The following is a 27500-nucleotide window of genomic DNA, read 5'->3' on the forward strand; positions in this document are numbered from 1 at the left end:
TACCGCGAAAGTTAGGAAAATACATATAACACGAGAAGCCACACACACACACACACACACACACACACACACACACACACACACACAGCAGCAAAAAATGGCCAAACACAGTGCCAGCTCTTTAGTGCCAACAATGTATGCCGTTAGACACACACACACACACACACACACACACACACACACACACACACACACACACACACACACACACACACACACACACACACTGTGACGAAACGGAAGAGTAAGATAAAAAAAATGATGATGATAATGATGGTAGTGGTGAATGAGATGATGATGATGATGATGGAGGAGAAGGAGGAGGAGGAGGAGGAGGAGGAGAGTTAACATTTGCAAATAGGTGAGGAATAAATATAGGAAAGAAGACTGCAAGGGAGGAAGGAAGAACTGCCAACAGGAGCAACATCACCACCACCAACACCGTCATCACATAAACACACCACCACCAACACCACTATAACTACTACTACTACTACTACTACTACTACTACTACTACTACTACTACTATTACTACCACTACTGCCCTTAATATCTTCTCTCCTTTCCATTCTGAAGCCAAGAAAACTGATCCTCAATAAAAACACTCGCCAACACCAACACGGTCACCACCTTTACCACAATCCATTAACTGTAGGAGGAGGAGGAGGAGGAGGAAGAAAAATTCAATAAAAAAACGAGACATCTTCAGGGTTAAATTTCTTATATTTCTCAATTATCTGTCAACCCACGCCCCTGTCAACCTACACTCCTGTCAATCCATCCTCCTGTCAACCCACGATCCTGTCAACCACGTTCCTGTCAACCACGTTCCTGTCAACCCACACCCTCCTGTCACATTTCTTCCTGTCAGCTCATTGGTGTTAACTTGCTTCTCTTTCTCAAAACAAACAAGAGGTCTGATTTCCTGTTACTCTCTCTCTCTCTCTCCTCTCTCTCTCTCTCTCTCTCTCTCTCTCTCTCTCTCTCTCTCTCTCTCTCTCTCTCTCTCTCTCTCTCTCTCCATTGTGATTATAAGAGAAAGGAAATTCCTCACTAACCTCCCATAAAAGATTAAACTTTGTATAATGCAGGCAGAGGAGGAGGAGGAGGAGGAGGAGGAGGAGGAGGAGGAGGAGGAGGAGGAGGAGGAGGAGGAGGAGGAGGAGGAGGAGGAGGAGGAGAACCAGAACAAGAACAAAAACAAGAACAAGAACAAGAACAAGACGAGGAAGAGGAGAACAAGAAAGAGAACTAGTAGAGAACAAGGAAAAGGAGGAGGAGGAGGAGGAGGAGGAGGAGGAGAAACAAAAGATCTCTCCACTCACTCCCACACACGACTCCATTTTTCTGTGATCTCATGTTTATTGTTCTTGCGGATTTTCTTCCCCAACAACCCAGTTTTGGTGACATCACCCACAGCCCTCCTTCCCTCCTTCCCTCCCGTTGATCACTCTACCAGCCGCGGGATATGAGGCCAGAAGGGCGCAGCACCACCACCTCCGCGCCTCTAACATAACACACGGGAGGATGCAAGGCGCCAGTAGGCCTACACGTGGTATCTCCTCTATAACATACATACCTTCGTCTACATATCCATAAGCCATTAGAAAGAAGACCCACAGAAGATGCAAGTCGCTAAAGAGTACAGTCAGAAAAGGATTATCTGAAATCTGAGAACGAATGTCTTCTCTTTTGTAACGTGACGTTAAAATAAACTCTAAAACGGAGACGAGGATCAAAAGATGATGTGGTAAGACATGTAGTGTTCGTTTGGTTGCCGCGAAAGATTGGGCACCCCTAAAACTGGTGCAAATGCGCGTTTTCTTTCAAGAGCCGCAGTGGGATCCGTTCTCTACCACGGCAGGGTTACATATGAAGGGCACACTACTGCATACCAGTGAATATCTAGGTGTGTAAATTCCAATTATGTCAACAAAATACATCGGAGTAGAAACAATGATATTTTCCGATGATAACATGCTGCGGGGTGAAGAAGAGAGGGTGATATAGCGGGGAGAGTGGAAAGGTTGTGTAAGATGGAAGGGTGCCGGGCAGGACAGTACAGGTGGGAGGCTGAGTGGAGGGGTACAGTGGGGTGCTGGTTTGAGGCAGGGTAACTCAAGTGAGAGGGTGTGAAGGGTGTGAGGAGGAGGCGTGTGTGATGAGGCAAAGCGTGGGTGTACTCACCAGAAGCAGGCTTCACGTTGGCATAGAGGGCGTGGGAAGGCGGGTAGGCGGCGCCGTTGGTGCTCAAGTTGGCGTAAGTGGGGGCAGCGGGGGGCGGCGGCTGTGATGGCAGGGGCGGGGGCGGAGACTGGTCCCTGCGGGCCTGCTGTGCCCGCGGCGTGTTGCTGTAGATGGGCTGCGAGGCGGTGTTGGAGTACAGGGGCTGGGCGCTCATGGGCACTGCGACCCTGGAGGTGGGCGTGTAGCTGTGGGCGGGCTGGGGCGGAGGTGGAATGTAATTAGGATTGGGGCTGAGGCCGCCCACAGGCACCTGTCCCGTGCTGCTGATGTACACGGCTCCGGGCACCACGATGCCGCTGAAGTCCTGCCCTGCGGACGACGCCTCCACGCCGCCCCCCGTGTAGGCATGGTTGATGCGGGCTGAGGCCACGCCCACGGTGCCAGGGGCGGGGGCGTTCACGGCATAGTAGTCCTCCACGCCTGCCGGGGTGGTGGAGGGCTGCGCCGCCCCCACAGTGCCGTAGGTCGCCTGCTCCCCTTCCTGCAGAAACATACACAAGTTAATTTTGTGTGTACAACGGCCCGCTGCAATGTACACATGCAAGGTCCGGTTGCGAAAGGGGCAAGGGTCAGCAGGGGACGCATGGAGGAGGAGGAGGAGGAGGAGGAGGAGGAGGAGGAGGAGGAGGAGGAGGAGCAGAAGTAGGCCGCTAAGGACACTTCCTTGTGACGTAAGCATAGTAAAAAACGTAATAATAATAATAATAATAATAATAATAATAATAAAAAATAATAATATACTAATTGACCAACGAACACACACACACACACACACACACACACACACACACACACACACACACACAGGGACGTCTCTATAACCCTTGGACCAAGGGACTGCACCACCTGGCACCTGCCCTTCATCTCTGGGGCTGGAGCGAGCTGGGGAAAGATAAGGACTGGAGGAGGAGGAGGAGGAGGAGGAGGAGGAGGAGGAGGAGGAGGAGGAGGAGGAGGAGGAGGAGGAGGAGAGGCAGCAGCAGCAGCAGCAGCAACGTGGTGGCGAGCTTCGCCCGGGGCAAGGCCGCCTCCCTGCCCCACCACCACAATCCCTGCCGCCGTCACCACCACCACCACCACCACCACTCTACAACCACTACTACTACTACTACCACCAACACCGCCACCACAACCACACCATCACCGCCACCGCTACCACTTTCACCGGCTGCGGACAAAGGTGGCAGGGCGAAGGAGGTAACCTGGATGAAGGAGGCAGGTTATCAGGGCACGACAAAGCCAACACCGCTGAGTTCCCACGACCAAGACGGCCCTCATACACACACACACACACACACACACATGCCTTTAATACAGCAAGAGGTGGTAGTGATTCCCATAAAAGGCAGTCCTAAACGTTCTAGTAACATGGAGCATCTCGTGTGGCGCTTGCTGTGGGGACGCCCTGTTCTCCATTACTTCATCTAAGGCTTGGTTAAGTCCTGAGTGTGTGTGTGTGTGTGTGTGTGTGTGTAGCTACGTGTCCGTCATCGTGTATGTATGTGTGCGTGTACACATACTAATCAGCAAGTTGTGTGGGTGCGTACTGACCCTGCTTCCTTTATCAGATACCTTATCAGAGCGGCAGTGAAGAAGGAAAATACTGATCACCGCATCCGTCCTGTCCCCAAACTCATTCCCTGTACCCGCCGCGCCACCACGCCACACTCACCCCCACCCACTCCCCCGCCTAACGCATGCCACGCCGCCACACTCCCCACCCCACGCCGCTCATGCCACACCCCTACTCCTCCTGGGTTTGTGGTCCACGTTTTCGTGCTGGTTGATGCTGACATGCAGGTATCAGCACATTCCCCGCGCCACACGTCACCATAACAAAATGGCACACCGCAGGGGAAGCGTCTCGCATTTTTCTTGCTTTTCCTCTTCTCAGTCTTCCCCTTTTCTTCTGATGCTAAGTGTTAGGTTTGGGTAAAGTAAGGAAAGGGGAAGGCAGGGGAGGTAAGGGAAGTGAAAAGATCTCAACAGTGACCCAGCTAATGATTTTGTCCTTGACGGTGACTGTACACGAGAGGACGAGGCGGAGGAGGAGGCGGAGGAGGATAACGACGACGACGAAGAGGCGGAGGAGGAAGGAATTATAATGGAGAGTGAAGTGTTAAGTAGAAGACGTGGTTAATAGGGCGGGCCTTGTTCCAGCTCTTAAGAGGGGAAGGGAGGGGCTGGAGGAGGGAGGAAGAGGGCAATGTGGAAGACGAGGAGGTGGGAGGGATGGAGCTCAGAAAGGGACTGGGAACGAAGGTGCCGTCAACCTCTGATAAGACGAGAGCCAACACAGCCTCACCTTGACTCAAACTTCAGGAATGCAACCTTGCACTATCCCTTCTTTCCTCTCCCCTTTCTCTTCTCTTCGTCAACTCCTGTAGCGTCCCCTAATCTTCCCCTCCCTCCCCTCCCCTGCCGCGGACTCTAATATCATTACCTCAGGGCTGCTCGGAAAACTCGCAGATTAGCTTTGCCATCTGACTGCCGCTTCCCCTTATTGAAGCCACACCAGTGCACACGAGATCCTTTCACCTGACGCAGCTGAAATCACTCCTGCTAACTTCACATAATATTCCTTCCTGTTATCGTACAGCCTAAAGATACATAAATATAATAATCTCGAGTGTAGTGTGGCCTGTTTCAAGCCACACCAGTGCACACGGGATTCTTTCACCTGATATGGCTGAAATCACTCCTAGCTTACCATAATATTCTCTCCTGATACCGTACAACCTAAAACTAAATAAATATAATACAATGACCTGTCTAGTGTAGCGTGGGTTGCTTCATAATAATCTAGATTCATCTCTCAACCTCCTAATCAAACCTCCTCAACCTCCTCCTCTTCCTCTTCTTCCTAGCCTTTGTACGTTCTGCACCACTAGGCACCGCTGTGTCGTGAAGCCCATGACAGCCCCACAACAGGAGTTCATGGTAAATTATGGGTGACACAGGGGAGAAGGGTGGAAGGGAGGGATGGAGGGAGACTGGCCTGGGTGTATCTTCTTTGTTGTGCTGATGCTGGTGACTGGCACTTACTGTGTGATCAAGGGCACTTTTACACAGCACACACGCTCACTCACACACACAAAAAGAGGCAAGACTTGTTCTGGGTTACTTTGTTATATCACTGAAATCAGACTGTCCTGAGGGAGGTTAGGTTGCATTTCAAAGGTCATGATGCTATAAAACTCAAGACAATTTTTTGGCAATGCTTTCACAGAATAATACTTTTTAATGCAACGTCACTTTCTGTATACTAAACTGACATCCCCCCTATCTAATAAAACTCGAAAATCCCCAGATATATTTTCATAAAACTGTGGAGGCAAGACAACTTCATGATGCCATAACAATACTTTCTAATATCTACTATCTACATACTAAACCAACATCTATAAAATAATACTAAAATTCCAAAACAAACTTTCATAAAATTGTAGTAAAGACAATTTCAGAGCAGTAATAACTCAGAACAACACCCTCTCATATACAACAATTTACCTACTTATCTATACACCAGACTGACATGCCCTTATCCAGTAATTCCTAGTTATAAAATCTTCGACACATATCTAAAGGAATTTTCAGTCGTCTTACCACCTGAGTAGCAACGCATGACTCAATGGAAAGATGTGTGAGCTTTTAAGTGGTATGATCTGTGTGCTCTGTTGGTCACGCCTCAAGGAGAAGCATGATGTAAGTGACAAACAGGATCACTGCTTAACCAAAACATGACCGCGAAATGCTCTGAACAGTCATGCACCTCCACCTTCACGTGGCTTATCCTTACTCACCACTCACACACACACACACACACACATTATGAGCTCTTTTCCTGCATGTCACAACTAGTAAATGTGACCAGAAAATACATTCACACACACACTTTCACAGTCACTGCAAGTCATCATAACTCAAAATAATTCCTTTTAACACACACACACACACACACACACACACACACACACACACACACACTTCATTAGACAACATCAAAGCAAAACATGTCACACTTCTTAATGATCTAAAAAAACAGACACAAATCTACTCACATGTGTACCAATTCCCCCAGATTTCTTAGGCTTCGGAGGGACGATTGGGGCAACTTTCTTCCCTCCTCCAGGTGAGTATTGCTGTGGTGAGCTGCCAGAACCCAGGTGAAGACGACCCAGGTCACTCGTCACACTGCTATATGTGTTGTTACTGTACATGGTGTGTGTATGAGTGTATATATCTGTTATGGAATGTTTCTAATGAAGTTTTTCCTTATGAATACTGTATGGTTTCATGAAGGTTTTTGTTTCTCTCTCTCTGTTGTGATGTTGGTGCCTAACCCAGCAGATGTGCTTGTGATGAGTCTCCAAGCAATGAAGTCCCGTTTCTATAGCAAGGAGGAAAAAAGACACAATTAGTGGGATTAAAAGCTACCTGACTAAGACCTGGTTCAACTAATACAGAATGACTGGGAAATAATCAAGGAGCTACTGGCTGATGGATTTATGTGATAAGTATGATAACTTAACCTACTTAACAAGGAGATAATGAGAGCTAAGGTGTGTTGTATTTGTAGAGCCTGACTATGACTGATCCACCAAACTACTGACAGTGTATTAAACTTAAATCTACATTCACTTTGCTCAGGTGAGTGAAGAGGTCAGTAGGTTGCCTGTGTGTGTTTTGGGTCTTTGTCTCCACTCACGGCCTGTGTAGCTTGACAAGAACAAAGGTGGTCCAGGTGAAAGGTGGTGGTAGTCATGGTGGTGTTGGTAGTGGTAGTGGGAGTGATGATAAAGGTTTTGCTGATGATGGTGGAATCAATCACTGACTCACTGATAACACAGCACTGTTTCTGTTACTCGATTCAAGTTATAGTCTTTACCTACCCTCTTAAATGACTATAGGAAAAAAATATAAAAGGATGTTTGGTTTACAAATGAATTATTTACAGTATTAGGAAGTGTTGTGAAATGGAAGGAAATCCTGTGTATAGCCCAGTTCCTGTTGAGGTGTGACGTAATGGGTGACTCAAGGGTCTTTCCTGTGTGATATGAATATGAAAGTCCCCCACTTGGCATGTTACTCAACTGATCATGTTTGTCCTAATTAGGTATTAAGAATGGAATCAATCTTATTACTTCCATGGCTTCTCAGCCATCCCTCAAAGCTGGTGAGTGTCTCATAATGTCACTTGTCAGATGATAAGTTCCTCTCTGTGATAAAAATTTATAGCCTTCTAAAAAGTTGCACAAAGCATGTTATAAATTCAAACTTTTATCTTTATATCTATACATACAACCTTGTCAGCATGTGAATACTTTACAATGAATCTGAAAGCATGAAAGAATATATATGTTACAGGACAGTATATAACCAACACATAATTTCTGTTCATTAATTGTGATATAATTCAATCACTATAGTCTTCTTTAATGGAGTGTTGGTTCACATCCACTGTTTATCTGCCTATCATTTCACCTCATTACTGTTTTCTCTGTCTACCTCTCATTTCACGGTGTTACTGTTTTCTCTGTCTATCAGCTTATTACTGTTTTCTCTTGTCTATCTTCCTCTCATCTCGGCTTGCTACTGTTTTCTTCTCTCATTTCAGCTTGCTACTGTTTTCTCTATCTACCTCTCAACTCAATTTGTTACTACTATTTTATCTCTCTCTCTCTCTCTCTCTCTCTCTCTCTCTCTCTCTCTCTCTCTCTCTCTCTCTCTCTCTCTCATCTCTGCTTGTTACAGTTTTTTCCATCCATCTCTTATTTCAGCTTGTCACTGTTCCTCTCTCTATTCCTGGTAATGCTGAAGGCCCTGTGCTACCTTCAGTTGCCTCAGAGAAGCTCCTATGGCACTCTTAGCAATAAGTATGAAAAATATGCATGTGTGTTGATCTACAAGGTATGCACAAAAAACTACTACATCTTGCTGGTAATACTCATCTCTAGAACACCTTAGACAAGATAATTTAATCTTTTCTGACAGTTTAGATTGCATGTTTGTGCATTCAGCTCTTGAGAAATAATGGATACAGTGGTAATCATTTAAACTGTGAGGTCAAATGATGAGTAAATATATTTCAAGTCAAAAGAAGCTAGTGATAATTATAATAATGTGTTCTGTAGTTGAATAAATAATAAAAAATAAAAAAAAATATTACATGAGACATTTCTTGATAATTTTGTCTCTGAACTCTACATATACAGAGAGAGAGAGAGAGAGAGAGAGAGAGAGAGAGAGAGAGAGAGAGAGAGAGAGAGAGAGAGAGAGAGAGAGAGAGAGAATGGTAGACAAATACAGATAAGAGAAAAACAGACACAGATAAGAGAGAAACACACATAAATGAAATGAAAGACTGGCACTAAAAGAAAATACAGCAATACAGAGAGGCAGGCACAGACGGACAGACAGCCAGCCTCTCACACTATCACTTGACCTCATACCATCACAAATCACCACTGAACCTTAACCAACCCCACAAACTGGCCAACACAGCATGAACACACTCACTCCCCTTGCCCAAGTAGACACCACGGCCACCTGTTCAACACCACAACACCACAGCACAACACACCACCACAGGGCACCAACCACACCTAAGCACACCACACATAGAGCTCAAAATCCCTAAAAAAACATCGATGCCTTGTCACTAACGCAGGTATTCGTGTCCAACGAAGCTATCAAGCACCTCATACCATCTCCCCGCTAATGTCTCACCTGGCTTGTAATCCACGGTGCTTGTGGGGCAGGTACAAGGGGTAGATCCTCCTGTATCTCTGACAAGGGGTAAGACATGCAAGTAGCGACTCCCCTCCCCACGCCCAGCCTTATACTGTCACGGCAGCAACTCCAACTAGACCCGAGTGTTCTCCTCAACCTTCTCTTCCCCTCCCGCGCCGCAGCTTAGGGTCCTGTGGGGTGCGCTGGGGTTATTTCTGGGGTTTATTCTCATCATTGTGACCCGTTTGAGTCTGTGATGTAAGGTATATGTGTGTTTTTCTCGGTTTGTTTTGTTGAGGACGATGCATTATTGGAACGTGATGTTTAAAGGGCTGGCGGGTGATTTAAATACCAAAGCTCTTCGAGAAGAGAAAGTTTATTTTCCGCCAAGCTGTAAAATGTGCTTTCCTAATTTAATTTTTCGGATTTAATGCTTGTGTATTGTTGTGAAATTACAGTTGTAGGATTAAAAATATCTTGGTTTGATTTTTAAAAGGGAATCAATAAGGATATACGTACAGCAACTTATTAAACCCTGGTTCACATTAGTAGGTCACAAAGTTCCCTTAGCCATGACCTTAATGACCTGACCACGACTGCTGTCCACCATCAGGGGAGTACCACGTGATCCTGTGTGTGTGTGTGTGTGTGTGTGTGTGTGTGTGTGTGTGTGTATTTTACGCTTAATTAATGCAATTGCTTCTCTTTCATGATACTCAGTTTTCTAGACTATGCAACCAACATACTCTCCTCACCATCTCTGCCACATACAAACAAGTTCTAGTGAAGTTTCCTTGGCATGTGATCCGCTGAGCTCAGTGGTTCGATCGGATCAGAGTTGATCATTGTCATGCTGTCAGCACTATTTTGCTCGTCAGATATACCAGGAAGTTAGAAAGTCGGAACATTCTTCTTTCTTCCTTTGCCGATCACGTAAAAAAAAAAAAAATGCAAATTTGCCAATTCATGAAAATGTGTTAACTTTATTTATATTTAGCATTTGTTGAACGAAACATCACGAAGACAAATATGATTTTATTTACTTGAATGAGCGTAACACACACACACACACACACACACACACACACACACACATAAATAAAAGTGATTATCAGAAAGGCAACTGAGATTTTGGAAGTAATGATCGTGTGTACCAAAGTATAATGTTACAGGAAAGAGAATGGTGGACAATATCCATCAAAATTACAAACATTGCTGTGAAATCCCTGTACATAGTCTACCTGCTGGCTGGCTGCTGGCTGGCGCACATGTAGGACAAGGACATCAAAGTACAGTGCCACCAAAAGGATCACTACTGTACTTCTTCAGAGAGAGACCTAAAGTGGACCCAACTTTAACATTCTTTGTAGAAAAAAAAAATATAAAAATTCTTGCCTCATTACTTCTAAGGATGAATTTCCTAAGCTTCAAATCTTCCTTGAAGCAACAACTGGCATGACTTCATAGTAATTTAGAATGCCAAACTTAAATTTATGAGAAGGTACAAAACAAAACAAAAAAAATACGGGCAGTCCTTTTATTATTGATTATAAACAGCATGTACTATTCTATTTTACAACTTGATATGACCAAGAAGACCACAAATCAACCAATGAGAAGGTGTCGTTGGGATGGCTGGCTGGTGGCTAGGCTGGGAGGGAGGAAGCCGCTGTTTCTACTTCAATAGTGATGCAAAACATACATAACATTAATTTGTACAATGAAAATGTTATCCTAAGACCTTATAAATTGCTTTGAGTGAACACTGAGAATTACAGTAGTGTATCTGGAGTTAAAATAAATGTTTATATAATAACTATTTAGAATTATAATTGCTGCTCTGCTTTTAGAGAACTGGCTTAAGCATTCCCTCTCTCCAATCTCCGAAGGTACATGCCATTCCCTCCCAACAGGTCCCGCCCACCACCAGTCCTTCACCCCGACAACTCATGACTGCAGTAAACATATGGCAAGCCCTTGAGTGGCACACACCAGCTGATCCATGCTGGGCTGGCACAACTTCACTCTCTGATTACATTTCTTGGTGTATGAGAACTTTGTTTGGTAGGGGCAAGACAAGTGCCACTTGACGGCAAGAGCTGGGTGACACGGGGAGTGGGGAACACCACACACTTGGGCACGTCATTGACACACAAAGACATGGAACTCTAGTTATATATAATCACTTTTTACACTTGAGAGTCACACTTACAGGTACACTTATATAACAACTTTTCTGAGTAAACATGAGATGTTTTGAGTATTTTTCTTCCAGGACTCACTTCTTACACATGGGATTAGATATACTTATAAGTACGATTCTACATTCTGATAGATTTTTTGAGTTTAAACACATGATTCTCTGAGTATTTTTCTTCCAGGACTGACCCTGATGTATCTTCCCACTCTCAGACCAGGACCGCTGAGTGGCCGGCAGTGTGGGGCCAGCTCAGCAAGCCTCGGTGGTGACAGATTCCTCATACAAATACATAACTAAAAATAAATAGCAACCTAATGTTTAAGCTAAAAAAATAATAACATTAATATGTACATTTATATACACTGCAGAAAATCCTTTGGCTGGGCACAAATAAGGTTATTGCACTCTCATACAAAATCTTTCATTGTACATAATTGGGTGAGTGAATAATGTATACTTCTCAGTCACACACACATCATTACTGAAACAGGAGATAAACTTGTTATACATAAAAATAAATACTTTCAACTTTGCTTTACATTTTCTCAAGCACTGTTTATTTCAGAATTCAAGTTACAAGTGATTTATTTGAAATTACTTGTTTCTTCACATCTGAAATATTTAGACATGCCTGTAATGATGGGACAATTACAGCTGACAAACCTAAACTTGAGCCTTGGTAATCATCTTGGCTTGACACATACAATTATATACTTTGGATGTCCTATCAAAGCTGCAGTCCTAACCACTCCTGTACATATTGAAAACCTGCCGGCTCCGAATCACTCTCAGCAGGTAAGAAACCAAATTATTACAGTGGTTGTCAGATGGTGTGGATCAATGAAGTGTATGATGTATGAGAAAATGAAAACATGTATATATGGATCTACTTCACATAGATCTGTCACCTCTGAAGGGAATGCTACTGAGGAAGAGAAATGAGGATACACAAACAGCTAAAAATATTCCTCACAAGACATTTGCTGATTGCAGATACCAAAGATTCGCTTAACAGAAGAGGAAAAACCACAGTTTAAGTAGACAAAGCTAATCTTGGGCCTTGGTGGGAGTCAGTGGCTCAGTAGTGTTTCTCAATACACAGCTCACAACAGTTTCTTGGTGGGATGAGCAGTGTTCTCTCATCACCCAAAACAGTTTCATACGACTTTGCTGTTTGCTTTGACAGCTCGAGAGTCCTGTATTTCATGTGTCCTCCCAGGTTCAATCCCCTGCCACTCTTATATATGTTTAATGCCTTTATTGCCTGGCTTGTGATTAATTCCTTAGTGTATCAAAAGTCATACTATGTTTCTCTTACAATATTCCCTCTTTACAAGTTGTGGCTCAAGGCTGTGCACAAAGACAGAAAACTGACCGAAAAATTACATATAACAAATTCATCAACTTAGAATTTGAAAGATACATTCAATGAAAAGTAAGTTATCAAATATAAATACAGTCACTACATCACTTTTAAATTTGCGAGTTACTATTCACATCAGGGCTTCCGAGGGCAGGCTGGGCAGAAGACGCCACTCCACTGCAACACACTGAGATCACTGCCACAGACTGAGACATCAAGAAAGGGGTCATGGTGGTGTTGGGGAAAGGCAGGATGAAAGTGACACATTCAAGGATACGAAAGTTAGCAGTAGAAAAATTGCAAATCCAAACCACCAATAGCAGAGCAAGTGAAGCCATGAAGGTGGTGGTGGTGGTGGCGGTGGTGACAGGCCCTGAATTACTGCTCCAGTGAGTGAAAGCAGCTGATTTAAGACACATTGAGATAACTTATATAGTCATATATTATAACAACTCTACTATTAAGGCCTTTTACAACTCCCTATACAACCCTTTTTACACTGACAACACAAAGTACTTGACACACAACACAAATCCCCACTGAAAACGACTAGAAAGTGGTGAATTTACTTTCCGCTCTCATCTCAGTACCTAAATGTACACTTTGAGCTTATGCATTAATAAGGTCAGAGTCAAAAACCACTGCCCAGCCTCAGGACAATACTGGGAGTCTGACTTACAAAAAACGTGACACTACATATGAAGTACACAAGGTACAGTATGTATATATGCACTATTTAAATATGAAAAGAGGTTTAGTTTACCGAGGCAACACTGATCACTTGAACACAGCCGTAGCCAGCTCTAAGGCTTCATGCACTGTCCACTCCTCTATGCAGCAGGGGGGGATACCAGCATCCTTCAGCACACTCATCAGCTTAATATCTTCAGTGTGTGCACTTAGAAGGTTGTGCTGTACTCCAATGATTTTGCAGATAAGAATAGGATAACTGAAATTTCACATCATTCGTAGATTCTCACGCCATCCACCCACTCTAAGTAATTCACACAGCGTTCTTACAGCAGTGCTCATGTCTGGTTGCGTCTACTCAGGTAAAATTTAAACCGTCCGAGTACTTTGGCATAACTCACTGTGGTAACTAGCACACATAACAGTCAGAGTGAATAATAAAAGATTTTTGTCCTCACAGCAATTGCGAATTTAATTTGGAGCCAAATATACGACACTGTATTTGGGACCTAATATTTCACTTTATACCACACACTCACACTCACACTCACACACACACACGTGCTCCTAAACACTGGTCTCTGAGTTTAGCCGCAGCACAAACTTATTGCTCTTTGGATGGATGATTTCTTCTGCTATTGAGAAGTGGGGTATATGGGAGACAGTGCACAGGAGGCAAACATCAGCTTGCCTTAGCTGGAAAATGGTGCCACCGTTGATGGGGCGTGACAGCAGCTGGTCACACACCAGGCCCCAGGACTGCACCCCTCGGTGCTCCTTGTCATTCTGGAGGCAAAAAAAAGATTGTGTTATAATTTTTTTTTTTTAAATGGAATATAATTTTTAAAGATATTAAAGCTAAATGTCAGTGATCAAGATTAAGCTGACTATCCAGCCTTCCCTATCTTAATTGAAAGGATCAAGTATCTGTTGAAACTCATCAGTCTCAAAAATTGTCCATTTTAAAAAGTAGAAAATACAGGTAATGAATTTTAAGCATGTACGAGTATGCCTACACAAGAGGAGTAAATGAGCTATAAAATGAGGAAAGAAGGAAAGATGGAAAGAAAAATATGATCAGTTTCAAACAGCTCACCTGCATGACAGGTGAAGAGACGAGGTACTTCTCCAAGAAGGCGCGGGGACTCATGTCATGGGCGAGGCAGATTGCTAAATGGCTCAGGATGGAGTCCATGGTGTGGCGCGGCTGCTGGCGGGTGATGCGCAGGTACTTCTGCAAAGCTCGGGCTAAGGAAGGGAAGATGGACTGGGCTGCCTCATGGGGGTTCATGGGTGTGCTCTGACCTGTGGAGCAAGGAGGAGTATTAGTGTCAGCAGCGATCAGGCGTAGTGACAGAAACTCCTTCAGTAATACAGAGGATGGGAGAACAGGAGATTCAAGTCAAAGTGGTGAGACAATTCCAATGATTTTGCTTTGCCATGACATTAGGAAGGTGAGCCAACAGTACCTTGGTCATCATGCATGCGCTTGATGTGGGTGAATGCTTCCTCTGCAGCTGTGATGAGTCTGGCTTTTCGTTTCCTCACACGTCGCTCATACTCGTGCTCCTCATAGAATCTCTCATTGTGGGCCGAGTCCCTCCGCCGGGCACTGGCTGTGAGCACTGCCCGGGTGTGGCTCTGCAGGTGAAGGGTGAGGGGTAACACTTGAAGGTGAACATAACAAGATCATCAGAATATATACTTATTGTTCAAAGCACATTGCACATCTAAAAATCTGGTTTTAACTACACTGAACATCTTTGGGTATCTGGTCTTTATGCTACAATGGAAAACATAAACAGGTGTGGTATGACAAAAGAAAAGTATCTACTGTTATTAGTGGCATCTCATTCCCTCTTGCAACTCCTTCAGGATAATAACGAAAAAGAAAATATCTTCGTATACCTTTTCAAACTTGCTATTCTTGCTTTTACACATCTCTCACTTCACTGTAGTCACTGCTTAATGTTTTCCATCTCTAACTCACCTCAGGATTCTCCTCATTGCCATCTACATCATAATATTTGAAGGACGAGTTGGAGGGGTGAGGCTTCTTCTTGGAAGGAACACGGTCCAGGTAGGGGTTGTAAATACCAAAGTCTTGGTAATACTTCTCCAGCACCCAGGCAGCAGCTCTCTGTACACTAAGCTGCCCGATGTTGTACCATCTAGAGGAAATAGAACAGCAAATCATGTAGGATGCTTTGAACATGATTTAGATTATAGTTAAAGACAGATTTAATGGAGTACAGCAAAGGTGAATGTACAGTTGTTTGCTGCACTTCTAAAAATACAAATAATACACTGGCAACATTACCAATCCTACTATGGGTTTCAGAGGCAATGTTACATAATTTTTCGGGAATAACTCACAAGCAAAGCATGTTTTTAGACACTCCACTAATTTTCATCATGCCTAACAGGTCTTGGCATATTGAGTGGGGAGGCCAGTTTCTTTCTCCATTGCCTATAACCTTCTCACTCATCACCAATCAATATTTACTTTAGGCTGGATAAGCTTAAGAGCAGGAAAGAAAATTCTGACTATAAGCCAGAATTTGAATGCATGACTTCCTGGATTAGTCAGATGTACTACTGCCTGAGCCAATGCACTCACAAATATCATAACAGGACTTTAAGGTCTCAAAGCTGGTGTCTCAAGAACCATGAACACTAGTCCTGGATAAGTGAGAGGAAAGACTGTCCCAAAAACATCTGCATGGTGTCCCTCACCTGCTCTCTCCATCTGGGGAGCGCAGGACCTTCACCATGTACTGTGGTGTGAGGTGGCGCAGCTCTAGGAGGATCACAGCCAGGTACTGGATGAAGAGCAGCGCATCCACAAGACTCACCGCAAAATACACAATGGAACGATACCGCACCTGATAACAGAGGGGAACTTAGTTACTAAACTCCACTTCGCTTCACAGGGATAAGGAGACATCTGTTAGCTATGCTACAATGGAGATTACTGTATCATGGAAGCAAAGACAAGAGAAAAGTGACAAAGAATTAAATGAAAGAATTAAAAATGATGAATTGTGACAAGGAGGAAGGTGGAGTGGGGCTGAAGAGACACACGCACCTCATCTCTGTTCTCCAGGATGCGCACCACGTAGAACAACCAGTAGGAGAAGGTGAACACAAATATGAGCATCGTCACCAGTGCCCGGAAGATGAAGATCCTGGGCATGGTGGCTTTGGGCTGTCTGCAAGTGAAAGGTGAGATGTTAGAGGAGAAAAATAACATGGAAAGCTCTGTGGAAGAACTAATATAAGAAATAAATGACATGGTACATACACAATCATATTTATACAATTTTTCAGTAAGTGTCAATAGGAAGGGAGTAGCACAGTAAAGAAAAGGTACTTTTCAGAAACAAACCCTAGAAATGAGAAGCAGAAACTAATGAGAAAAAGGAAGGTGATATCAATGCCCTGTGTTCCCTTTACAGGATTCTGGTGCTACCATTGCGAAGAACATCTGACACCTAATTGACACGCAAGATTACACATGGCAAACCCAAAGCAACAATAACACTCATCAAAGCTTCCTGTCCCTCTGAGGAGGCAAGCAGTGTCTTCACCTGAAGAAGAGTGCCCAGGATCCCAGAAGGAGGATGAGGAGCTTGAAGGAGAAGCTGATGAGGAGACCATCACACTCTGAGTCACACTTGAGGTGCTCACTCTTCAGCTGAATCACATTGAGGCGAGGGATCAGCACCATAGCAATGGGGCTGTGGGGAAAGAAATACAATTAACACCAGGAAAAGTTCACAGGATATTTGCTTGTTCTAATATCCTAGTACGGTGGTCCATGAGAGTGTCACTTGCCAATGGAAGCTAATGGAGATAAGAGTGTGAATGGTGTGTGTGTGTGTGTGTGTGTGTGTGTGTGTGTGTGTGTGTGTGTGTGTGTGTGTGTGTGTGTGTGTGTGTGTGTGTGTGTGTGTGTGTGTGTGTGTGTGTGTGTGTGTGTGTGTGTGTGTGTCGGCACACGTGTGGTGCTTTGACTGGGTCACCCCTTGTGAAATTGTTGGCCTGGTACGTAAATAGATGATAAAATTATCTCTGATGGACATGAAAGGGATAAAGATTCATATTCTCACAACACATGGATATGATGCTTCTTACCACATATTATACTCCAGTAACTAGTTATCTGTTTTTAGAAGCACAACTATACAGTACCTAAGGAAGGCAAACAAGGCCACCAGTGCACAGAGGGCTGACCCGGCATACCGCTGGCAGGTGAAGGTGACGCCTGTCTCCTGGTCGCGGCCAATGATGGTCACATCCTATAAAAATAATAATAATGATTAAAGATTTATTCACCAAGAAAGTATTTACTCATAGATAAAAATATGCTGTCTTAGTTTACAAAAAAAAAAAAAAAAAAAAAAAAAAAAAAAAAAAAAAAAAAAAAAAAATCAATAAACCTCATTCATCTTTTTATTTAATCTCAATTTATCTAATCTAATGACACTCTCTTTAGAAAACCTGACCCTTCACAGATTTGTAGCAGGTCAGGGGACTTAAGACTAAGAGAAACTGGGAAAGCATTAAGCATAACTTAGTGTTGTAATATTACTTGACCACTAACCTGTACCAATGAAACTCTTCCTATGCATTTTGTTTTAGGTATTATAGCTCACTGTTATCCCTTTCCACCAGGATCTGATAGAGATATGAGTGTGAACAGTGTGTGTGTGTGTGTGTGTGTGTGTGTGTGTGTGTGTGTGTGTGTGTGTGTGTGTGTGTGTGTGTGTGTGTGTGTGTGTGTGTGTGTGTGTGTGTGTGTGTGTGTGTGTGTGTGTGTGTGTGTGTGTGCGTGTGCGTGTGAATGTAGGATTACCAGCCTGGTGTACAGATAAATAGATAGATAGATGGAATTTCTTACCTGAAAGGACTCAGAGCGGACTGAGGTGTTGCCGGTGATAGCAGTGGTGTTGTCCCCCCAGTTGTCATCCTGTGGGAGGATCTGCACCTCAATCACTTCCCCTCCCATGCCGCCGTCGCCACCCGCTCCTGCCGTCATCTCACTGACCCGCCTGCCACAATGGTAGCAAAATCACACCTTGGCTTAAAAATGTCATAGGCATGTGTGTGTGTGTGTGTGTGTGTGTGTGTGTGTAACAAGTAGTTTTCTTAAGATATTCAGTACTAATTTAATTTCAAAATACAAGGTTTCCTGATGACAAATTCTAAGCAACAATGAACAATTGTTATAAAACCATGAATTGTAAAACATCAGGTCATCATGGAAGAGTCAGGACCTTTGAATCCTCCCTCACCTTCCTCTCTTGTGGAGTGGTCGAGCATTGACGTTCCTGAGGGAGACAAACGAAGCCTTCTGTCTGGCTTGTGGGTGCTGGTACTGCTGCTGCTGCTGTTGCTGCTGCTGGTGGTACTGGTACTGGGACTGCTGTGAGTACTGAGGATGCCGCTGCAGGGAGGCGTAGAGGCTGGCGTCGGTGAAGCCAGACACCACAGAGTCCTGGTCAGGTGTCCAAGCCCCCGCGGTTGCATACGACGGACCGGGGCCCACGGAAAAGGACATAGAAACCCGGTCCCGCCTTCGGAGTGGAGGAGCGTTGGCCGGCTGCTGGAGCTTGCATATAGGAGGAGGAGAAGGGCAATGATAGGGGCGGCTAGGGCAGGGAACCGCCTCGTAGCGCACTTTGCCTATGGCGCTGCACTGACCTCCTCAAGTGACACGTGCTTGCTTGGAACTGACGCTTGACCACTGGATGTTCACTGCTCAAAATCGTCTGTACATGACCAATCAGGAGCACATGTCTTCAGGAGTTCAATGTAATTTCCAGCAACACTTGGATTTCCACTTGGCAGACACAAAGAGTTAAAATCTTTCGCTTCCTCAAACACAACCACAGAAGTTTGTCCCCGTGAGTTACTTCAGGTACACAAATCACTCGTTTGGGAGTCACTCAGAAACCACCTTGACGTTAACTTGTCGTTTCAAGTCGCTGTTGTCGCCAGTCGTCACTCGAAGGAGCACCAGATTGCAAAAACCTTCAAGTCGCTCAGCTAGAGTTACCGTAGGGCCACAGCTGCTGCCGTCACCTGGTGGGGTAGAATGAGGTATTTCAGTAACAAGAAGGGTACGTACAGGTCAAAGGAATGTGTAGGGTTGCCGGCACATGCTGTATGCCCACTCAGCCTCCCAGATTCCTAATGCCAGAGTGAGAAATGGTCCCTAGATGCTGGTTTTGTCTGGATAAATGTTTGGTTAAGGCAGTGAATGGAGAGTTCTATCTACATAACACTTGCTCCTTTATCTCCATTCTGTCTCTCTATTACTCTCCTTTATTTCTATTATCATTCCTGTCTGGCTCCTAAGTTCCATTCCTTAATCTCTTTTTCTCTTTCTGCCTCTCTCTCTCTCTCTCTCTCTCTCTCTCTCTCTCTCTCTCTCTCTCTCTCTCTCTCTCTCTCTCTCTCTCTCTCTCTCTCTTATTTTCTGTCTTTATTATCATTCTTTTCTGGCTCTAGGTTTTCATTCTTTCCTAGTTAGCTCTATTTTTTTTTTCCCACTGCTGCCTTTCCTTCTCTTTACTCTCTCTCTCTTTCTCATTCTCTTCTATCTTTATTACCATTCCTTTCTGACTCCAGGGTTTCGTTCCTTCCTAGTTAACTCTCTCTTTTCCCCTTCCTGCCTTTCCTGCTTTCCCTCCCTCCCTCCCCCCTTCCACTCTTCCTTCCTCCTCCCCGCCTTCGCTCAGTTTGTGGAATGTTATCAGTCGGAAAAGTGAAGGGTGGAGGGGCCAGAGGGGAACGGAAAAAAGTGGGCGAGAGAGAGAGAGAGAGAGAGAGAGAGAGAGAGAGAGAGAGAGAGAGAGAGAGAGAGAGAGAGAGAGAGAGAGAGAGAGAGAGATTCTTACTACTTTCTTTATCTAAACTTTCTTCTTTATTTCGATTATTATTAAATTTTTGCTTTCGAAACCTTTCCTTATGTCTGGGGAGAGAGAGAGAGAGAGAGAGAGAGAGAGAGAGAGAGAGAGAGAGAGAGAGAGAGAGAGAGAGAGAGAGCCGGCTTACCAGGTGCTACCACATACGAGTAAGCTTGAGGCCAGGTGGAGGTTGAATGTGGAGAGAGAGAGGGGAGGGAGAGAGAGAGGGGGAGGGAGAGAGAGAGGGGAGGGAGAGGGAGAGGGGAGGAAGAGGAAGGGGAGGAGGGGAAGAAAGGAAGAGGGAGGAAGGGGAAGCAGACTGGCACTGGTAGACGTCCGGGAGCCAGTGCTATATATCTCTCTCTCTCTCTCTCTCTCTCTCTCTCTCTCTCTCTCTCTCTCTCTCCTGACATAAGATGAAGAACGGGACAGCCTTTCAGAGAGAGAGAGAGAGAGAGAGAGAGAGAGAGAGAGAGAGAGAGAGAGAGAGAGAGAGAGAGAGAGAGAGAGAGAGAGAGAGAGAGAGAGAGAATCAAGTTTAATCAAAGCTCACCATGTAGTACAACACAAAGTAACTCTCTCTCTCTCTCTCTCTCTCTCTCTCTCTCTCTCTCTCTCTCTCTCTCTCTATGCCCTCATGACCCCTTACCCCTTACCCTCCTCGCCCCCCTTTCCTCTATCCCTCCATCTCTCCTCCCTGCTACTAATTTCATTCCCCCAACCTCCTCCACTCCCTCTCCTCTCTCCCCTCCACTTCTATTCCACCCACCTAGCCACTACCTTCCTGCTTCCTCCCCTACCCCTCCCTCCGCGCCAATAACTGCAGGCCCTGTACCCGCTTCGACTGTGAAATTCATGCAGGGAGTATGTGCATGCGTGTGTGTGTGTGTATGTATGTGCGCGCGCGCGCGCGCGCGCGCGCGTGTGTGTGTGTGTGTGTGTGTGTGTGTGTGTGTGTGTGTGTGTGTGTGGATATTTGAGAGCACATGAGAATATCGTACACCCACACGCACACACACACACACATACATGTATACGTACGCTCACACACACATACACGTTCTTGTAAAGGATGTACACACCTATTGTTGTTCATGTACGTAATTTCTTACACATAGTCGTTCTTGTCAGTGGACGTGAATTTACTGCTACACACACACACACACACACACACACACACACAGAGTAGAGTTGGCGTTCCTACTCTCTCAGTTTTGATAATGTTCTGCTTCTCCTCCTCTCCTCCCTCGCCTCCTTCCTCCTTCTCCTTCTTCTTCTCTTCCTCCTCCTCCTGCTCCTCCTCCTCCTTCTCCATTATCTACAATTTGAGGAGCCACCAAGCACGAGCTGTCACTGAACAATTTCTTCCTCCTCCTCCACTGGTAACAAAATGCATCCGACATTTCATCATTTTTATGTTTCAATGCCAGGCAAGATTCCGTGTTCGATAGTTTTTTGGACAGACATACGATATTGTTGAAGTGAAAGAAAATATGCAGTAAAGAATACATATAAAAACATGTATTTGTAGATAAAGAGAAACATTGAATTAAAGCCGTCAAGGAGAATAAAGAAAAGAAAAAAAAATCGAGTATTTGTAGATAGTAAATAGATGTACTGAAAATAATTTAAGACGAAAGGTACATACGTAGATAGATATATAAATTCATTAATATTCAATGCACTGGAGCTGTTAAGAATTGCAATATGCTGTTTTCTTTATTATATATTTCATAATCTCCAAGGGGTGAACGTACGCCTTACGAAATGCAGTCTTTGCCAATCTTTTTTTAACTTGTCTATAGGAGAACGCATATAGATAAGACTTATAAAATATCATCTTAGTCAATGTTCCCAGCCCACCTATACAATTTATCAACAATAGAGTACACAGGACTTCTAAAGATATAACATTCACCAATATTCCCAGCTTATCTATACAACTAACCATCTATACAGTACGCATGACTTCTAAAATATAACTTCTATCAATCTTTCTTGCTTATTCATAAAACTAACCATCAATATCGTAGTAAGACATTTAAAATACAACTTTCGTCCATCTCTCCAGCGTCAACATCACTAAAAATGGAAGGATGTAGCTTAGAAAAAGAAAGAAAGAACAGCCTTTACTAACACTGCGCGACGCGTTTTTTGGCTGGCGCAAGCTCGCTGATAATGTATTGGTTGCTGGCCAGAGGCGTAACAAAGCGGGACGAGGCACGGATTTGGGCTTGATTCAACACCCGCAGCGTTATACTGGCCTCTCGACTCAGGACCACATTCTGAAACACTTCTGCGCGCACTTCCACCACATTCAAAAGGCTCTAGTTAAAGTTACATGGGTTTTGAAGGTTGTTATTATGGTTCTAGTGACAGATTAGTGAAATTTTTAGATTATTAACAGGAGAATAGTCTTGAAAACCTGGCAAATCGTCTCTCTGGCCTTCAAAAGTAGTCGTGGTGAGACTGAGAGAGCGAAGCGTTTCAGAATGCGGGTCTCACTCAGGGGACGGGAATGTGTGCTCTGCTCTCAACACGCCTCAAAAGCACGCAATATTACTGCAGTATTTCTGAAAAGTTCCCCTCCTCCCACCAACTGAGTCAAGCGAATCGAGATATTTCACGGCAAAACATTCACACTCTAATCTTTTGGCTTCTTGTTTAAACTCCCTTTCATTCTTCCTCCCTTCGCTTTCTCTCGCTGCTCAGACGCTGCAATTACTACGCGTCCAGGTTAGTGCGAACAAGAACGTAATGTAATGAGTCATCCAATTAAATAACTGGTCTTTATGTGGCGGTATTTCGCTCGCTGCCGAGTTATTGCTTTCTTCCCACCCTCGTCCGCGCGGCCACGCAGGACGGTGAGTCTTCGCTTTGTTCGGATTCACAAAGCGTGTTTGCTCATGGAAGTTTGAAAATACTTGAACGGGCAAAATTATATTCCGGAGTGTTTATATAATCCATACCAGCGAGGAAAATTGAGACTCATCACAGATAATTTCTCTCTCTCTCTCTCTCTCTCTCTCTCTCTCTCTCTCTCTCTCTCGTTCATCTGCATTATTCTCTACTTTCTTGCTCCTGCCGCTCCTACTCCTACTTCTCTTCTTGGTCTTGCCGTCTTGCCACCCTCCGTTCTCCTCCTCGTCGTACCGGCCTTACTGCCTCTTCTCTTCCGGCACCCCAGGGGGCTCCCACCACGCCCCTCCCTCGCACTCAACACGGGAGCCGCTTCAACGCTCGCCCCGCAAGTCAGGGTGGCTCTTGGGGTGGCCGGTCGCTGCCGCAGACACGTCCAGGTAGAGTCAGTGACCCGCCACGCTCCGCTAATGTAAAATGTCACAAAAACACGAATTTCCGAACGAATAAACAAACACACATGGATTTGCTTTGACTATGCGTGCGTATAACATCGGTAATATGATTATTCTTGGCGGTAACGTGTGATTTTTATTGTTCTTATTGTTTTTCCACCTGGTAGTGATGAAGGAAGGTATGAGAGGTGACGGAGGCCAGTGTTGTCAGCAGGTGTGAAAGGTGAGCGTCAGGGAGAGAGGCAGACAGGTGTGATGGGGTGACAGGTGAGAACTCAAGCCCTCTCCTCTCTTTGGTGCCTCATTCCTATCCCCTCTCCTTCTCCTCTCCCTTCGCCTCCGTCTCCGTGTGTACCTCTTAAAGTCTATTTATTTATATATTTGCGCCATGACACACCACCTGCCCTTGCCAACTACAGACACTGCGTCGCCCTCATGCCCCCCGCTGCCCCCTGCCCCTGCTAGTCGCCCCCTCACCCCACTGCCTCCCTGCTCCCTGTACATCGCCTCTCCCCTCACCAGGCCCCTCTTCCCCTCTCCTCCACCTGCCTCAGTCACCATGCCAAGTCTCTTGTTTAAACACACAAACTCTCTCTCTCTCTCTCTCTCTAGACGCCATCTGATTCATCCCTCTCTACTTGAGGAGGTATGTATAGGTGTGTATGTGTGTATGTACTGTCACAGGCGTGTACACACACACACACACACACACACACACACACACACACACACACACACACACACACACACACACACACACACACACACACACACACACAAACTATTTATAAAGGCGTCATCTTTTTATCAATGACAGTGACGAATTAAGGTAAGAATTCTCTCTCTCTCTCTCTCTCTCTCTCTCTCTCTCTCTCTCTCTCTCTCTCTCTCTCTCTCTCTCAACACCCCCTCCTTCTCCTCTCCTTCGATACAGTTACTATGATCCCTCTCTTTCTCGGTCTTGTCGATAGCGAGTGAAACAACCTTACAACTTCCTAGCCCGCCTCGCGCACCGCCACTCCATAAACTGGCACAAAAATAACCCCTGTCCGTCACCTCCCTGACCTGGGCGCGTCCGGCGAGGCAGAAACACCATTGCGCTTGTCTTATTTGATCCGCCACCCGCGCGTTTAGTGGATAGCTTGCTACTTAGCGACGGGGTATGGTGTGAAGGAAGAAATAGAAGAAAAAAACGTCTTATTTGTGATGTAAATATGTAGGTAGGTGGTGTACTTACATATTACATACTAAAGGCGCGCGCTGACGCAGGCACACACACACACACACACACACACACACACACACACACACACACACACACACACACACACACACACACACACATACACTGTTTGTATATATGTTTCTGTTTTTCTGCCTGTCTGTCTCTATTTCTGTTTCTACTACTACTACTACTACTACTACAACTACTACTACTACTACTACTTCTACTACTACTACTACTACTACTACTACTACTACTACTATGTCTCTCTCTCTCTCTCTCTCTCTCTCTCTCTCTCTCTCTCTCTCTCTCTCTCTCTGTAATAAACCAGCACCACGGGTAACTAACTAAATTAAACACAGCACGCACACACACACACACACCCTTCATCTTGCTTATTTTCAGCTTAGGGGGCGTATCACGGGAGATTATTCACGTACTCAACCCTTAATGGGAGGCGAGGCAGGCCCAACACAACCCACGACCCAGGCAAGGCGAGGCGAGATTGCAACTTCAAGATCTCGTTTTCTTTTCCTCTGGTTCCTCTGTTACTCCGCCGATTTCCAGCCTCCAACTCGCTTGCTGGTTCCTGGCGAGCTCCGTGAGATTGAGATGAGGTGAAGAGGCGAGACCCAGCGATCTTAGCTAATGATTTCATGCACAAGATCTCTCTCTCTCTCTCTCTCTCTCTCTCTCTCTCTCTCTCTCTCTCTCTCTCTCTCATGAAGACTAACAAATCTTTTCCACTTTATTTTTTTGTTTCTTTCCTTCTTATATCGAGTCTTGACCCTCGGCATCCTTCTCGTCCACCCACTCCTCTTAAATACCAACGGTGAGGAGGAGGAGGAGGAGGAGGAGGAGGAGGAGGAGGAGGAGGAGGAGGAGGAGGAGGAGGAGGAGGAGGAGGTAAAGCAAGGGAGGCGTGGGAGAGAAGAGTGGTATATTGATGCTACAAATATTCAGTCTAAAATTGGTCTGATTCTAACGCAGGGGGCGAATAGCAATACCTGTACTACCCCCTCCACGCGGCACGGGAATGGCAGGGCGGAAGAGAAAGGAGTGAGGTGAAGTACGTGAGAGGCACGAGGGGGGGGGGGGAGGCACGAGAATGAAGAGGAGGAAGGGGGGATGAGCAGTACCGGTGTCAGAGAGCAGTGTAAGAGTGAATATATTGAAGAACCCAGGAACACAAGCACCTCTTAATCTGACCCTGTGTGTGTGTGTGTGTGTGTGTGTGTGTGTGTGTGTGTGTGTGTGTGTGTGTGTGTGTGTGTGTGTGTGTGTGTGTGTGTGTGTGTGTGTGTGTGTAGCTGACCTTTATACCTGTCTGTTATCAACGTATCAGCATTTGTATACGAGTTCTTATCCTCGAGTGGACTTACTGAATGCATGAGGCGATTACAGTACTGAGTTAACGTGAGGTTCTGTTATCATGACAAGTGAACGTGTGTGTATTTCTAGTATTAATAATGTTACCTATATGCATTTACTCTCCCCACACCCTCCGCACAAACACATTCTTTTACGCTTTTATGGTAGAGACAGTTAGCGTCATTTTTTCTTCTCGAATTTCTCTTTTTTTTATATGTCCTTGCATCTTCCTCCCCTGTGCACTAAGATCACCCACCCACCTATCCACCAACACACACACACATACACACCCAAGCACACACACATACCTACCCACCCTTTCTCTCCACACACCCACACACTTCACCTCCCCAAGGGCTGCCTGCGTGCAAGTCCTCCAGTACCTGATGCTCGCGGTTAACTTACGGCATTCTAATCTGAACCCTCTTTACGGAGTCCAGGTTCATCCCGCAGTACGGTGACCAAAAGAGGGCGCTCCTGCAGGTGTCTAAAGCAAGGATATTCAGCTTGGGCATGACACTCGCGCCGCCGCTACCGCCACCGCCATGTGTACCAAACAGGAGGCTGTGAGGTGGACCGGGAGAGGGACTTTTGGTGTACCGACAGACCTCTACTACTCCACTTCTTTCTGTCTAAAGCCCGTATTCTGACACACTTCTGCGGGCACCTCTACTACTTTCAACAGGCTGTAGTTGAAGCTACACGGATTCATAAGAGTGTTTTTACGGTTCTAGAGAGAGATTAACAAGTTTTCTACATCATTAACAGGAGAAACACTCTTGAAATCCCGGCTAATCATCTCTGTGGCCTTTGAAAATAGTCGTGGTGAGAAAGCAAAGTGTTTCTGAATACAGGTGTAACTCACATCAATGACTTCCCGCCCAAAGCCAAGTACCTTGATAAATGTAGAGTGAGCGATCAGAGCAACACATTTCCACCTCAGTTCACGGCAAGTTCATGGACGTGAGGGCAAAGGTAATGAGTCTGAGGTGGCGCACTGAGCGAGAATGAATGCACACGACTGACTCTTCTTCGGAAATTCTTCACCTTGCTTGCAGCGTCGACGAGAAATGGCGAAAAAGAAAACGCAGCAATGAAGGCAAGAAGTTAAGTGCCCGAAAGCTTAACCATCCCCCAATCTCTCCCACTCTCCCAGAACCCGCACGAGGGACACCAGAAACCCACTTGATCGGAATGACAGGGCAGCGAGGCGGAGCAGCATCAGACGCGGCGAGGCAAAGATTCCGGCGCCGCGTCTCGTGTTGCAACATCAAGAGCATTCCCAGTGGACCTTTGTGAGCACCGTGGCAGGTATTTCCGCGGAGGCAGGTGGGCGCAAGGTACAGGGTGGGCCGCTTCCTGTGCCCTTAGCTATACGGAAACACAGCCACATTTCAAGGCCATGACGGACCGAGAAGGTAGCGTGTTATTACTGATTTTTTT

General features: G+C 45.3%; 2 protein-coding genes across 5 annotated transcripts in view; both read right to left on the reverse strand.

Moving 5' to 3' along the window:
* Window positions 1–9137, reverse strand: part of LOC135109239 (thyroid receptor-interacting protein 6-like) — a 38402-nt gene extending 29265 nt beyond the window's left edge. For 2 of the 3 annotated variants that reach the window (XM_064020485.1, XM_064020483.1), the window contains exons 1-3: window positions 8978–9137; window positions 6310–6638; window positions 2189–2729 (exon numbers count right to left, since the gene is read on the reverse strand). In XM_064020485.1, coding sequence (XP_063876555.1) covers window positions 2189–2729; window positions 6310–6468 — 700 coding nt within the window. In that variant the 5' untranslated portion in view covers window positions 6469–6638; window positions 8978–9137. Of the gene's footprint in view, window positions 1–2188; window positions 2730–6309; window positions 6639–6889; window positions 6909–8977 lie in introns of those variants that run through there. The other variant, XM_064020484.1, reaches the window with a different exon arrangement.
* A 1366-nt stretch (window positions 9138–10503) lies between these two features.
* LOC135109241 (vang-like protein 2-B) overlaps window positions 10504–27500 on the reverse strand; it is a 72332-nt gene continuing 55335 nt past the window's right edge. For both annotated transcript variants that reach the window (XM_064020487.1, XM_064020486.1), the window contains 10 exons: window positions 18531–19320; window positions 18137–18287; window positions 17428–17534; window positions 16824–16973; window positions 16322–16445; window positions 15970–16118; window positions 15224–15404; window positions 14703–14874; window positions 14330–14538; window positions 10504–14019 (listed from right to left, as the gene is read on the reverse strand). In XM_064020487.1, coding sequence (XP_063876557.1) covers window positions 13801–14019; window positions 14330–14538; window positions 14703–14874; window positions 15224–15404; window positions 15970–16118; window positions 16322–16445; window positions 16824–16973; window positions 17428–17534; window positions 18137–18287; window positions 18531–18796 — 1728 coding nt within the window. In that variant the 5' untranslated portion in view covers window positions 18797–19320 and the 3' untranslated portion in view covers window positions 10504–13800. The remainder of the gene's footprint in view (window positions 14020–14329; window positions 14539–14702; window positions 14875–15223; window positions 15405–15969; window positions 16119–16321; window positions 16446–16823; window positions 16974–17427; window positions 17535–18136; window positions 18288–18530; window positions 19321–27500) is intronic.

Source organism: Scylla paramamosain, chromosome 18 (genome assembly GCF_035594125.1).
Source record: "Scylla paramamosain isolate STU-SP2022 chromosome 18, ASM3559412v1, whole genome shotgun sequence".
Taxonomy (NCBI): domain Eukaryota; kingdom Metazoa; phylum Arthropoda; class Malacostraca; order Decapoda; family Portunidae; genus Scylla; species Scylla paramamosain.